Source organism: Lepisosteus oculatus, chromosome 5, assembly GCF_040954835.1.
Source record: "Lepisosteus oculatus isolate fLepOcu1 chromosome 5, fLepOcu1.hap2, whole genome shotgun sequence".
Taxonomy (NCBI): domain Eukaryota; kingdom Metazoa; phylum Chordata; class Actinopteri; order Semionotiformes; family Lepisosteidae; genus Lepisosteus; species Lepisosteus oculatus.
In genome coordinates, this window is record NC_090700.1 from 25,879,292 (window position 1) to 25,895,455 (window position 16,164).

General features: G+C 36.6%; 1 protein-coding gene across 4 annotated transcripts in view; it reads right to left on the minus strand.

The window, feature by feature from the left end:
• The window catches only part of LOC102693938 (multidrug resistance-associated protein 1-like), a 187,280-nt gene that overhangs the window by 83,539 nt on the left and 87,577 nt on the right, over window positions 1-16,164 (minus strand). For all 4 annotated transcript variants that reach the window (XM_069190221.1, XM_069190220.1, XM_069190223.1 and 1 more), the window contains 2 exons: window positions 4,846-5,022; window positions 1,100-1,267 (listed from right to left, as the gene is read on the minus strand). In XM_069190221.1, the coding sequence (XP_069046322.1) occupies window positions 1,100-1,267; window positions 4,846-5,022 (345 nt within the window). The remainder of the gene's footprint in view (window positions 1-1,099; window positions 1,268-4,845; window positions 5,023-16,164) is intronic.

Here is a 16,164-nt window from a genome sequence, read left to right on the forward strand (position 1 = left end):
AGAGAAGTACTGTAGTGCCCTCGCCCTGTAGTGAGGAGGAAGTGCACCTAGGTGCTCAGGGAGCAAGCTGGGAGTTGTAACCAGGTGAAGTCTGAGGGTCCACACGATGACCAGCAGCTGACCACCTAGGTCATACTTCATTTGGTTCTACTCACACAACTCATTAAAACTTCTCATTAACTCTTCATTCTCTTTTCATTAGTCACTAAGCAATGTCCATGCGCATCAAACTTACTAAATCTTCTCATGATCTCTACTCTTTTTGTCTTCATTAATCTCCAGGCACACTAGAGTATTCAACCTGATTAACAATTGCCCAGTTCTTCATCTTTACTTTAACACTGCTAGCCACTGGAGTATTCAATTAGATTAATTCCATCTCACCCAATCAAACTGTTCACAAAATAATAATTTTAACTTAATTCTTTGCTCTTACTCTCCACCAAGCACCAGATCTTCAATAACAAGCACTAACTTTTCCCATCACAAACTTTCCTGGCTGATCTTGTTTGGCAAGCAATGCTTCTCAAAAACCAACACTTGCATCCTAGAAAAAGCAACAGTCAACTAAGTTCTCTTTGTCTTTTTTATCTCTACACACTCTGAGACTTGAGAAGTGTCCATCTTGGTTCAAGGCCACAACACCAGGCCTAGGTTTTAAGCCAGAATAGAGACTCTCAAAACACCACTTGCCACTAACTCATCGTACCTTACTCAAATGCTCCACCTGGGATTTGAATTAAATTCACCTGAAGTTAATCCACTTTTCCACACTGCTTCTTTAGAAGTGAAATCCATAAAATCTATTCTTGTATAAGTCTATTGTAAATCTAAGTACTGGAGCAGTAAATCCTAAAGGTTCTACATCACTCTTGCTACTCCCAACCTGGAAAAAAAGACAGGAGTGCAATCACTATGAATGTTTTTGCTGCCTCCTTGTTACTGAGCTATGAGTAATAACAACTGAGTTATTTATATAACTGTCACTAATGGTCTCTGTCTAGGGTTGAGTTTTTTTGCGGACAAGGTTTGGCAACTGAAAATGTCCTGGGAAAGTCAAGATTGTGTGCAGCATTTTCTTTGGTGCTGAGCAGCTTACTTTGTTCTTTAAGAGACCTGTGGGTCCAATAACTCTGTTAAGCAACTGCTGGCCAACATGCACATCAACAGCCGAGAGGGGGTCATCCAGCAAGAAGATGTCGGCATCACTGTACACGGCCCTTGCAAGACTCACTCTCTGCTTCTGTCCACCACTCAGGTTCACTCCCTATGAACACATGAACAATACTGCATCTCAGAAAAACAGCAACAGCCACTTCATTGCATCACAGCATTCAATAACATAGTCCTTGGAGATGTGTCCAGACCACATGACCAAACTCAATCCTAAAGGGCAGCAGTCGTTAAGGACTTCATTTCTGTATAACAGTTAACCTTCTAATTGTAGTTTTTTATCTTCTTAGCTACTGATGGGATACATGTCCGAATAACCTCCTCAAATTAGAACGTTTAAGTTTTTAAGGGTCTGAGACTATTTCAGTAGAACCTTAGAGGAGCAAATCTGAGGAAGTCAAAAATGTTTTCATACAAGCTTTGAAGCAGTCAACAAATATCATGCCGAAAATGTTCGAATGTCCTGTTTTTCAATTTAATGACAAAAGACCAAACACTAATGAAAATATTCAACAATGATGATAAGGAAGACTAAATTGCTTTGCATTTTTGTTTGAGAGAACTAAGGTGAGACAAAATGACTACAACTCATACTGAAATAAATTTTGCCATATGAGATTCACCATTTACACATTTACTTCATCTGGAAAATAGCAGACTCACTGTAATGTGTATAATCCCAGGGCTGTGGCTATATGTGGATTGCACTATGCCTTGGGGCTATTACTGTGTGAGAATTGCAAGTATAAGGGGGCAATATTTCTCCCTTCTTCTCTTTTGTTTTCTAATTGTCCCTCATTTCTAGATGGTCTTTTCCACACCTTATGTCAGTCAGGAATTCTTACTGTTTGTAAATTGATTGGTATTCAGATAAACAATTAGATGTACACACTGTACTAATTAGATAAAATATTAAAACTAGAGCACCTTGCTCAGAAAAGGAAAAGCTGCAGAAATGCAAGAAATGCTTATGATACTCCATGCCTTCAGCTGGAAGAAAAAAGATCTACAGTTTGGCAGTTCTTCATATACAGTAGGACGAGCAAACCAGGAAAAGCTATTGTTTATACAATAAGTATTGTTTATAATGAAGATAAACAGAATGTGGCTAAATTATGAGTTGAAAAATAAGCACCATATGAGTCACAGCAACCAGACACTTTTGAACTGAAAATATATCATTTTTATACATTGTAGCTAATCAACAAATTAAACAGAAAACTAGGCATGAAAACAATATTTTATACTTGTGTGCGTATAAGGAAATTACTTTTCTTTAATCTTAGCTGGAGGTTAATGAATGTATAAGAAGTAAGTTACCCTGTTAAAAGAGTTGTGAGAGTTGGTTGAACATTGCATTTCAGCTCTTACAATATTGTAGCCTTTTTGACTGAAACATTATGCCATCAAAATGGCTAGTTATTTATTTACATTATACCAGTAGTGCAAAAAATACATGCATCACTTATCCTTTCTGGTTTTAATATTTTTTTATAAATTATGCAGTAATTCCCCTTCAGTTGCAAATTCAGTATTGACAGGAGCCTCTGATGAATACATTTGTAATAATATTGTTTTGAAACTTTGAAAAAAAGTTGCTTTATATAAAAGCACAGTATTAACAGTACCAAAATTGATTTTCTTATTAGGAAAGATTCATACAATGTCTCTGTATAAGATTTGTTATTATTAACCTTTTATTGCACAATTATTTCTTGTATTTGATATTTATGGAAGCCCGTTTCCGCCAGGGAGGAAAAAAAAACGCGCTATGGTATCTCAGAATTCTGACTTAGTAAGTCAGAATTCCGACTTAGTATCTCAGAATTGCGACTTAGTAAGTCAGAATTCCGACTTAGTATCTCAGAATTGCGACTTAGTAAGTCAGAATTCCGACTTACTATCTCAGAATTGCGACTTAGCAACTCAGAATTCCGACTTAGTATCTCAGAATTGCGACTTAGTAAGTCAGAATTCCGACTTAGTATCTCAGAATTGCGACTTAGCAGCTCAGAATTCCAACTTAGTATCTCAGAATTGCGACTTAGCAACTCTCACATTTGTGACTTCGAAATAGCCATACTTCATTGTCTGTCCTTTTGTTATTGTAACGGATTCGGGTTCTAGGGCTTGTGCCCTCGCCGCTCCCACCCTTGTTCGTGCCTCGCTGCACTGGCTCACTTTCTTTAACCCCGGCGGCCAGCATCCCTGTTATGCGCAGGGGAGGGTGGTGTACTGCAACCAGATCGTACAACCTGTATGTCGGCCGTTCCGTTACACTTTTTTCATGAATCGTACAGGATCATAGGATCTATAAGCCTGAAGACTTGTCCTGTACAGTGCCCTGATGAAAATCTAATTAATTACACAAATTTTTATAGAATCCCATTTCCACCAGTGAGGCTTCCATAGTACCCGGATGGAATAGTGCACGGTGGGCTTTTTAAAATAGTTTTTATTTACGTAGACAGAATATGAAATAAGATACAGAAATAGGCACTTCACATCCAGAAGAATTCACAATTATAAAAGCTGAAACATACTTTTTACGTATTCCCATTGAATGTCCTTTTTTACTTAAAAAAGAAGGTCTTCTTTAGCTCAGCTGGCAAGACTCAGGTTCGAGCCAGTGCAGCGAGGCACGAACTAGGGTGGGAGCGGCGAGGGCACAATCCCTAGAACCCGAATCCGTTACAATAACAAAAGGACAGACAATGGAATACGGCTATTTCAAAGTCACAAATGTGAGATATAAAGTCGGAATTCTGAGATACTAAAACGGAATTCTGAGTTGCTAAGTCGCAATTCTGAGATACTAAGTCGGAATTCTGACTTACTAAGTCGCAATTCTGAGATACTAAGTCGGAATTCTGAGTTGCTAAGTCACAATTCTGAGATACTAAGTCGGAATTCTGACTTACTAAGTCGCAATTCTGAGTTGCTAAGTCACAATTCTGAGATACTAAGTCAGAATTCTGACTTACTAAGTCGCAATTCTGAGATACTAAGTCGGAATTCTGAGTTGCTAAGGCACAATTCTGAGATACTAAGTCGGAATTCTGACTTGCTAAGTCGGAATTCTGACTTGCTAAGTCGGAATTCTGACTTACTAAGTCGCAATTCTGAGTTACTAAGTCAGAATTCTGAGTTGCTAAGTTGCAATTCTGAGATACTAAGTCGGAATTCTGAGTTACTAAGCCGCAATTCTGAGATACTAAGTCGGAATTCTGAGATAGCATAGCGCATTTTTTTTTTCCTCCCTGGCGGAAACGGGCTTCCATAGATATTTGATCTTTCTGGGGATTAATACACCTTAGATTGTGCAACAGACTTTTTAACAGAATATTACCACATGTTAATGTTTTTAGAAATACATTTAATTATACTTTTATTATTTTTATTATACAATTAAAATCAACTACTTGAATAAAATGACTAATTCTGTTTAGTCAACCAAGTAAGTAATTATAGTCAAAATATAGTCGACTAGACTAAATTAAAAGTGGGTGACTAGAAAGTGACTATGAGTAATAGATATTTAAGTTGACTTGACTAAGACTATGACTAAAAGTTTTTAAAAAATGGTGAATAAATTAACACAACTTTCAAGGACCTACCATTAGGAGATTTCAATTCAATTTCAGAAGCTGTCCAACACTGCTGCTTACTTACACGTTCTCCAATTTCCGTTTGGTCCCCATCAGGGAGCTGCTCCATGTCAGCAAACAGGCAACATGCCTCCAACACCAACTCATAATGGACCCTGTTCATTTCACAGCCAAACAGAATGTTGTCTTGCAGAGTTGCATTCTGAATCCAGGCCTGCTGAGACACATAGGCCACAGACTCCTGAAAAAGACAAGCAGAAATAACACACCAGCCAGTGTGAACAAAGCACGGTCAATACAGATACAGCCATTCAAAATGCACGGTACAACCCCGTACCATGAAAAATTACCCCCACAAATTTACCACATTGTACCGTAGTACGTGATTTGGCTGGCCAAAATGACAGACAGGGGCACTCGTGGTGCATTGGTTGTTAGTGAAATTATTTAATCATTTAATCTCTTTATTGTGCATGTTTTAATCCACTTAATATTGAATATTTATATGGAATTTTACAGCTAAAGGGAAATTTTAGTAGCTGAGCATAAAAAGAAGAGGAGTATAAGGCATCTGAAAGCCATAAAGGATATTAATTTAGGAACATAAACATATTATGTAAACTGCATAAGGCTGGTATTCATATTTTAAAAAAAATACACACCAGTATTCCACTTTCTGTATTTCTGTATTCTCCACAAGAGAAACTGAGAATTTAGGAATTTGTCTGTTCCAGCTCTTTCAGTGTAATAGAGGGCTGAAGAGTTTTTAAGCGTGAGAAGAGGAACTGAAAATCGTTTGGGGATTTAGATCTCTAATCTCTGAATTTTAAATTGTGTGCTGTGAGAGTTATTTTTAGGTTTAGATTCTAATATTAAAGTTAAAGTTAAATACAATGCAAAAAAGGGAGAGTGGAAAACAAAAACAGTGGCATAGGAATTACAAGACTCGGACAAGATCATTCAGTGAAATTGAAATTTAATAACGTTACGTGTTATGTGATCCACTTTGGCAGAGATCATGAAAAATTGTCTTTATACATCCAAGATTTGAGTCAGAGTTGTGGGTAGGTACACATGAAAGGATCTATGTATTTATCTAGATTCTTCTGTCCATTAACTCATTGTGGTTAGAGGAGTAAAATCTCTTCATACTAGGGAAATTAGAAAGAGAGAAAATTTGATCAAACTATACAAACTCTTAATTTAGGATTATTCCAGGGGACACTTTTACACTCTGAGAAAGAGGGCATCTTTGAAAAGAGGAAAAACTAAAATAAATTTATTTATAACACAGAATAGGAAGCACCTTTGTACACAGAGTTGTGGGTATTTGACACATCCCAGACAAAAGATCAATTATTTGATATTTAAACTTTGGGCATGTTGTAAAAGCAACTGGACCATTTTTTTCTCTTATCTAAACAAGAAACATTGGCTAAATAACTAAATACATAGATTCTTGTTTTATTCTTTTCCATATTGTTATAATTGCTATTGTGTTGTATATCCCCCAAAATATAAAATGTTACATGAATTATTGTGTATCCTACTGTATGCAGTTTTTACCTGTGTTTTCTTAACTTTTATCTCTTTTCCCAACGGCAGAAAACCCAAATGAAAACCAAGGATCAGCGGGTGAAGTTGCTGAATGAAATCCTGCATGGAATTAAGGTACAGATGCAACCATTCAAAATGCGCGGGCGATACCGCATTATTTTCCGGTACGCTGTACGCAGTCTACCGCAAGTTACCGGTAAATGCCGCGAGTTACCGGTAAATACCACTAGTTACCGTAAATTCTCCTATAATACGACAAGCAAAATAATAGTATCGGGAATTTCCGCAAGGTGGAGCTAATAAAGCTCAACCTCTCATGTTTGAGCTGTGGCCATCAAAGTCTTTAACAAAGATATTACTAATAGTATTAATAATGAATGACCTTGGACAAGCTGTAAGTGTGAACTCAAAGTATTGCCCTGGTCAACATTCTTTTCTTCATTGACTGTCTTTGTAAAAGTAACACCACAGCATTTTGCAATCACGCATTTGTTTCCAATCATGCAAAGTACAGTGATTCACCATGCCTTTCACATGCTCATAAAAGAGATTGATTAGGAACATAAACATATTACCGTATGAAAACTGTACTGTATACAGTATGTATATGTATATTTAATGTCTTTACTGTGCCCGTTTAAGTATTGAATATTCATATCTAATTTTACCACTGAAGGGAAATCTTAGTAGCTGAGCATAAAAAGAATAGGAGCATACACCAACGCATGTGAAGGCCATAAACGATATTAATTTTGGAACATAAACTTACAGTATATGGCTGGTCTCGGTACTATTAAAGAAAACATATACGAAACATGGTTTCATTATGACCAGAATCGGTCTTGAGATATTTTTAACTTGATTTACAGTATTTGAGAGGTTTGTCTTAACACCGATAATACAGTACGTAAAAACTGCTCACGTATATGTTTCTAGGTTTATATTATGCATTTCATACGGTCAAATTACTTTTGAGCAACTAATAAGAAGCGCGAAACGGTATGCGTTTTAGTTTCGTTTTGTGCTGGGACTCTGGTTTTAACAATGTCCCCGTGGATTGATTAGAGATATCAAGTACATACAAGTCATTTTTTAAATGTTGTAGTTCGTCTTGTAAAAATGTTACGAGTACATCATCTATCAACAATTACACAGGTTCTGTTTCCATATTGCGGATTTTGGTTACGTAATATTATTTTCTAAATTTCACGTTGTGAATATATGATTTGGGCAAACAGAGCTGCAAAGAAGTACATTATGGGTTGTTGGTTTTTTTTGGCAGTTTTATCTAGATTAAGCGATGCTTAAACCTTTGTCTGATTCTTGTGAAACTATCCACATGACAGTTACAGTACCTAGGAGTTGACTTCAGTGATGTCACTGATGGGATGTTTCTAAAAATCCATCCTCTGTAAAACGTCTTCTCTAGTTGTCCTGCATATGTATTAGCTAATGAAGCTGTGTGTTCTGAGCCTGGATCTCTACATTTCTGTATGAACCAGCTTAGAGGGCTAAAGACAGTTTGTGTTTAAATTGAGTGTAAGGTAATTTATGCTTCTAAACTCATGGTCAGCATTTATTATTGTACTGTGCTGTAAACTTGTTCTGTGCCTAGTCACATTATTTTATAGCGTTTTTATAGCGTTATCAAATCTGGTGGCGCTGCGTGTTAGTTTCCTGACTCCCATGTCACATGGTCTGTGATTGAATCCCATGGAACTATGACTTTATTTTTTAACAAACATTTCTTTGAAAAAATGAAACGTTTCCCTTGGTCAGAGATTAAATAAAACCTCACTCGCACCAAACAAATTTATATTTCTAAATTTCACAACATTATCGAATTTAAGTCTTTTTAATAACAATGAATAGTCACTTATGCGTTACAAAATAAACATTTAAATTGATTTGAATCGTGTTTTGATTTAAATCGTAAACGCGTGTTTAAATATATGTGTTTAAAGGCGATATACTGTATAAAAGCGCTGATTCTTATGGAGTGTGTTCCGCCGGGGATTCAAAAAATTTATTTTTTTTAATCGCGTATCTAAGGAAAATTGCAGTATAACTTTGTTCATGCACAAACAGTGGCATGTTACATTATAATTTGGGCGTCTCCTCTTGCCAGAAAGCTCTAAATTGCATTTTGAGTGCGGTTTTTGACTTTTTCTAAATTGCAACCCATAAATAAAGCTGATAAAGCTTAGACTAACTGTATTCTAAACTGTATTACAACAGCACATTGGACAATGCAACGTAAATTGCAAAAATGCACCTGGAATCTGTCCAAGCCCTCCTTCGAAAATTATTTAAACTGCGACACTGATCATTTATCTCTAAATAAACTTTATTTTATATAGCGTTTTAAGCAAATAGGTAATTAGATTGCTCATAAACCTAATCGCTTTTTCTACATAAACACAGCGTGATTGCTCTCTGAAAATGTTTTTCCTTTATATTTAGGCTCAGATTTCAACTAGAGATCGTATTATTATAAACTTTCTTGGAAAAATGTATTTTATGCAAACCATGTTTTCTATTAATTCATTTAGGGCTAAAATACGTTCATTGTCTTCCAATCGAGTCGAGTTGACATTGGAAGCTTGCCACTCCCAGACTGTTAAACCAACGCATTAGCATGTTAAAGCGATTCCATTGAGGAGCCCAGCCACCAGTTAACACTTTACTTCCTACTTTGAAAATACCTGTGAAACCGGTTTAATTCGTCACAGCCAGCACTCCGGCAGAGAGGGGATTGTACTCGTAAAGTAGAAGCAGACGAGATTTCCAGCAAAAGACACCCCCCCCCCGCCCCCCTCAAAAACCCAGTAAGCAATAATGCTTTATGTTGAAAATTGAGGTGGATTTTGTTTATGATAAAGAGGATAAATGGGATGGGAGGAGAGTTTGGTTTTGCATAAGGGGCGGGATTATGATAATTGGATGAATTTACGAGAGTATAATGGTTTGGTATATTTGATTTTGTATTGTGGTCGTTATCTACGTTTTTGGTTGGTATTATGTTTATATGGTTGTTTTTGTTGGTTGGTTGTTATTATGGTTATTAATAATACGATCTATAGTTGAAATCTGAGCCTAAATAAAAAGAAAAAGCAAGTGATTAGGTTTATGAGCAATCTAATTACTTATTCGTTTGAAACGCTATATAAAATAAAGTTTATTATTAATTTGCTGGACAGAGCGGTGAACATTATTATGCATGAGACAAAGATAACGATCCTGATCAGTTTAGAAATCTGTGTACGCTGTAAGGTTTTTACTTCTTAAACTTAAAATACACGTTTTGAATAGAAAGAAATCCTCTTCCTGGTACAGTACTGTATGTATAGCAAACCAGCACGTCTTTTTTCTCCAATCAGAGGGGTGTCAGATGGTGTCAGCCAATCACCATTCTGAAGCCCTACCATAATCTCTGGTATGGGGAGACCCCAGAATTCTGTCCCATAATTTAGACAGATGATAGATACCTTTATTGATCCCGTGAGGGAAATAAAGTAAATCATTTGCATTTTAGGAAATTATTAAACGCTCGGTTAAAAGCAAAAGAGATTGTCTGTTATAGTGGACATAAAAACAAGAGTTCGCTGGCATTATATCCTAGAAGACACAGACCGGCGCCAGACCGGTAAAATGCCTGATGAACTAGGGATTGGACAGTTTCCAAGTGCTTGTACAATCGATGGAAATGTTCAAATATATATGCAAAAGAAATAAACAACATAATCATTTATTTCTTTATCATATTGGCTAGCTAATGTCCTCTCTTTGCTAGTTAGTGGCTTTCTGCGTTGGGTAGCAACGGGTGACTGTTCTCAGGCGGAAGATGTAAACAGCTTAATGTTCGTGTTAAATAATTTAAAAAAATTAAAATTCATTCTATACAGCAATCGCATATTTGGGTACCGTTTCATAAAACTTTCATGCTTAAAATGTTTAGGGAGAAATGGAAGACTGGTGTGTATTTTTTCTTTAAACTATCAAGACCAGCCATACACAGTACAGTTTATGTACATACAGTAATGTTTATGTTCCTAAATTAATATCGTTTATGACCTTCAGATGCGTTATGCTCCTCTTCTTTTTATGCTCAGCTATTAAAATTTCCCTTTAGTGGTAAACTTCCATATAAATATTCAAAACTAAGCGGATTAAAATGTGCACAGTAAAGACATTAAATGATTAAATCTTTTCACTACCAACCAATGCACCACGAGTGCCCCTGTCGGTCATTTTGGCCAGCCAATCACTTACCGCGGTGCCCTGCGGTGGCTTGTGGGTAGCTTACTGTACCGCGGGTTTTTACAGCGCATTTTGAATGGCTGCATCTGTACTGTTCTCTCAATAACAACGCCTCCTTGGGACCTGAAATGTGTCATTATCTTAAACTCACTGGAACAGGTCTTACATGTACAGATGCAGCCATTCAAAATGCATGGTACAAACCCGTACCACCTGCAATTACCCACAGGTCACTGCATTGTGCCCCGGTATGTGATGACCAACAGGGGCACTCATGGTGCATTGATCATTAGTGAAAAGATTTAATCATTTAATCTCTTTACTGTATATGTTTTAATCCGATCCGCTTAGTATTGAATATTTATATCGAATTTTACAACTAAAGCAAATTTTAGTAGCTGAGCATAAAAAGAAGAGGAACATAACCCGTTTGATGGTCATAAACGATTTTAATTTAGGAACATTGTCACCTGCCAAGTGACCAGGTTTCGCTCACAAGAAAAGAAGCTCCCAAACAGCAGTCTTCAAATGCAAACAAAACTGGATTTATTTTCATCAAAATAGGGATATAAAAAACCCATTTGTGGGATACTACAAACAGGAAAGGTGAGTGGTGGCCATCTTGATCAACACAATATAATACTCCACTGGGGAAAAACACTGCAGTGATTTTAGGGAAACAACAAAAAGGTAATATCATTCACACTTCATTTGTATCACATACACACTCTCAAACATACCAGATGGGTGAAGGAAATATTGGAGTATTTCATATTCAGTAAAAGAAAGAAAAATAACAAGCACTCTGTCACAAGCATAAACATATTATGTAAACTGTATATGGCTGGTATTGGTAGTTTAAATAAAAAATACACACCAAGTATTCCACTTTCTTCCTAAACATTTGTAAGCATCAAAGTCTTTCATTTGGTTACATACTGTGGTTATTTTGGAATAGTTTTTGCATGCTCCTTCTGACTATATTAAGTTTATATACCTCATTAAAAGTCATAATGTTTTATAGAATTTATAGTTATAATACTTTTTAGAATTTGATTAATAGGGAATATAATATGAAATAGCGTATCTAAGGAAATTAATAATGGTATAATTCTATTCATATAGCTCAAATTATCACAGTAGTACACTTTCTTTGTAAATTTCTGCATCAGTTTAACTCATTTCCACATTATTTCCACGTGATTTCAAGTACTGTGAAGACTCACAGTCGGACAGGATCAGTTTCGCAAATAGTATTGTTTAGTTTACTAAAATAGACATGTTACAACACTTTAAAAAAGGCAAACGTAAACAAGAACCAAAAGTAACAAGAAAAATAGCAAAACAACAATAATGAAAATAACCAACTAATAAGGAATAAAACAAAATAAAAGAAACAACAGAAAGTACAGGAGCGCAGGTGTCTGTGTCGCAGCAGGGCAGTGCCACCTGGAAAAAAATACTGGTCTAACAGTCTGTGCAGCAAAAAAAAACAATCCATTTATACAAGAGAGTGTGGTGTTACTTTTTGTCAAATGAATAAATAAAGTATTTTCGTGTCGCAACAGTTAACCTGATGCAGACGGTTACAAAGAAAGTAGACCATGGTCATATTTGAGCTTACAGCCTGTCCAAGGTCATTCACTATTAATACTATTAGTAATATATTCCGTAAGGACTTTGATGCATAAAATATTTATGCATAATTAAATTAATTATGAAGAAGGTGAAAGGTTGTGTACTTTTGTGCAACTGAGCAATCTTGCTTTTATAAAATAAACTGACTTTTTAATGTTTAATGATTAACATGCTGTAATACACAGTTTAAAGTTATTAAAAGTCTAAAGAGTATACAACTTAAATTCTTACTTGGAAAAAGATTTTCAGTCAGCAGTGACTGGGATTCAAAACTGGGTGATTTCCGGTGACAGCTTAAATGCTGTACATGAGGCATTAAGCTTTATTAGCTCCACTTGGCGGTTTTACAAGGTGATTCTGGAAACTATTATCATAACATGCGGTATGATGCGTTGTGATGCATTGAGATGCAGCATGCCTACCACGTTGTGACGCAGTGTACTTCGCACATTTTGAATGGCTGGATCTGTATGTCCCCCTTATCTCACCACATTGGATTTACTGATTTGAATGAAACCTCTTTAAGTGGTAAGCGTATCCTTCCTATCTGGGAAACAAACTCTTTTCTTTGTGAAGGCCATCTCAGGAGATGACCATATTAAGAAAATAACAGAGGGGAATGTATTTCATGAAATCATGATTGAAATAATTAAGTCTTGCATTAAAGTAAAATAATTAATTTAATACTTTAATTACAAAGTATTGTCCTGTGCTCCAATGTTAATATTTCACCATCAAATCCCATAGTGCTTTGTTCAAGATCCTAGGAGTTCACTTGTGTCTTTGTGAACGATAAGTGGTGCAGATAATACTTGGTGAGGAAGATTATCTGCAATAAAAACGTTGAGTTTTGTGCCTGAGTCTCAGGCCTTTTCACATTTTGAGATAATTCAGTAACTATATTATATGTGCCGTTTACATTCTTCCCAGTGGAAATGCAGTGGCTGCCGCTTCTCAGATAGCCAATTACATACATGTGTAACTCCGGCAGACTTTAGAAGCTCCCGTGTTTATTTTGGGTGATTTCAATCACTGTAAACTGGAGATGGCATTGTGTGGGTTTGAACAGTATATCAAATGTGGTACAAGAGGGAAGAGAGATCTAGACAAATGCTATGGTAATATAAAACAAGCCTATACCGCCAAAGTCAAACGACCTCTGTCTAACTCTGATCACAGTACTGTTTACCTCATCCCCACTTACCGGACAGCTCTCAAGAGCAGCAAACCTTTCACTAAGAATGTAAATGTATGGACTGTTGATAGTATTGAGATGCTGAAAGGGTGTCTTCTTTGCACAGACTGGGAGATATTTCATAATCTGGAGGTTAATGAGGCATAAGAGACTGTTACAGGCTACATTATTTTTGTGTGGGGAGTGTCATACTGAAGAAAAGCATAATAGTGTACCCAAATAATAAACCATATATAACTAAGGATGTGATAGACTGCATCAACCGCAAAAAAAACTAACTTTTAAAAACCAGGATTAAGTCCAACTGCAAATTACTGCAAAAAGAGCTTTAACTAAAATTGAGGAATGCAAGGAATCAACACAAGGAGACAATGGAGAGGGACTTTGAAACAATGAACTCTAGGAGGTTGTGGCAACCTCATGAAAACAGTCACAAACATTAATTCTTCAAAGAAGAGCTTCCATACAATGGACGAGCTAGCTAAAGTAAATGAGATGAATGCCTTTTATCTGAGGTTTGAGACACAGGAGTTCTCTGGTGCATGCGATAGTATATTAGATACTATCACAGCTGACAGTAGTACTGGTAGGCTTGCAGTAAGTCTGCAGATGATCATACAATCTTTCAAGCACATACAGATGCAGCCATTCAAAATGCGCGGGCGATACCACACTATTTTGCGGTGCGCTTTACGCAGTCTACCGTGAGTTACCGGTAAATACCGCTACTTACCGTAAATTCTCCAAAAATACCGCAAGCAAAATAATAGTATCCGGAATTTCTGCAAGGTGGAGCTAATAAAGCTCAACCTCTCATGATTGAGCTGTCGCCATTAAAGTCTTTAACGAAGATATTACTAATAGTATTAATAATGAATGACCTTGGACAAGCTGTAAACTCAAAGTATTGCCCTGGTCCACATTATTTTTTTCATTGACCGTCTTTGTAAAAGTAACACCACAGCATTTTGCAATCACGCATTTGTTTCCAATCAAGTACAGTCATTTTTGAGAATCAATTCACCATGCCTTTCACATGCTCATAAAGGAGATTGATTTAGGAACATAAACATATTACCGTATGCAAACTGTACTGTATAAAGTATGTATATGTATATTTAATGTCTTAAATGTGCCCGTTTAAGTACTGAATATTTATATGAGATTTTACCAATGAAGGGAAATCTTAGTACCTGAGCATAAAAAGAATAGGAGGATACTATAACGCGCGTGAAGGCCATAAACGATATACATTTTGGAACTTAAACATACAGTATATGGCTGGTCTCTGTACTTTAAAGAAAACATACACACCAGTATTCCATTTCTACCTAAACATTTTAAGCATCGAAGTCTTTAACTAACGTGATACCGGAGTCAACAAGCATACTTTTTAGACTTTGATTAAAAGGGAATATAATATGGAATCGCGTATCTAAAGAAATTAATAACGATATAATTATATTAATGTACCGTAACACGCTGTACATTGTCTGTTGCAACGTAAATTGCAAAAATGCACTTGGAATCTGTCCAAGCCCTACTTTGTCAGGCATTTTCTTTTACTGCAACGGACATAAAAACTCCCTTGCTTTTAACAGAGCGTTTCATAATTTCTAACTACGAAAATTATTTAAACTGCGACACTTATCATTCAACCAGAGCTCGAAATGTCACAAGGACCCTCAAGAGCACAGCAAAGACTGTATTAAAAGAATCGTGTATCTAAAGAAATTAATAAGATATAATTATATTCGTGTACTGCGACAGGGCTGTGTAGGGCTGTTTCACCTCTCTCTTCATGTGACTTTATTAAAAAGCCATTTAGCAGAGAGGGGATGAGAAGAGTGACAAACTAGTATACTTTAGATGTTTTTTTCTGAACCGTGGAAAATCTGATCATGTTTCTCTATAACAATAATAAAAAACATTATTTTACATATCACCTTTAAAAGTGGCATCTCAAAGCAATACAGTAGATGGAAAAACAGTTAAAAGGACCAAAGTAAATACCAGACAAACACAAACGCGTTTTTAATAAAATGCTTTTGTTCATTCAGCAGAGAGTGAGAGGAACATCCAGCAGAGAGAGACACACACACCGGTTTTCATTGACAAAAAGTAATTGTTTTTTACGTTCCTCTTGTCTAACAGGAATGTTTTGTTTGTGGATAGACTTTTAGACTAAATGAAAAGAACGCCTCCTTCTATGGAGCATTCCGTTGATCCGATCACAAATTCTTTTCCAGTCACATGAAGTAAGGGTTGAGAATCTCTGATTCACCGTGCTACTAATGGTTTCCGGTGATTGAAAGGCAAGTACTTTTGCCTCTGGACCCATCGAAATTTACAGACGTGGTCCACCCCCAGTACATTTCAAAAGTCACAAGATTTCGAAACACGAGGGCGGTGTAGTGGTCGGTTCTTGCTTTCCTGTCCAATGAAAGGCAGGTTCCTTTTACCGAAGTCAGGAGACATTAGAGGGTCGCCACACCCGGACTGTTAAACCAACGCATTAGCACGTCAAAGCCCATTGAGGAGCCGGGCGCAACAATTGTTTTGTCCCTTGATTTACTGATCTGCATTAATTACAGAAATCGAGTTCCTGCTCTATGCAGACGACCTGGTCCTGCTGTCGCCCACAGAACAGAGGCTGCGGCAGAACCTGTCACTGCTGGAGCAGCACTGTCAGACCTGGGCACTAACAGTCAATCTGGACAAGACCAGAGTTAG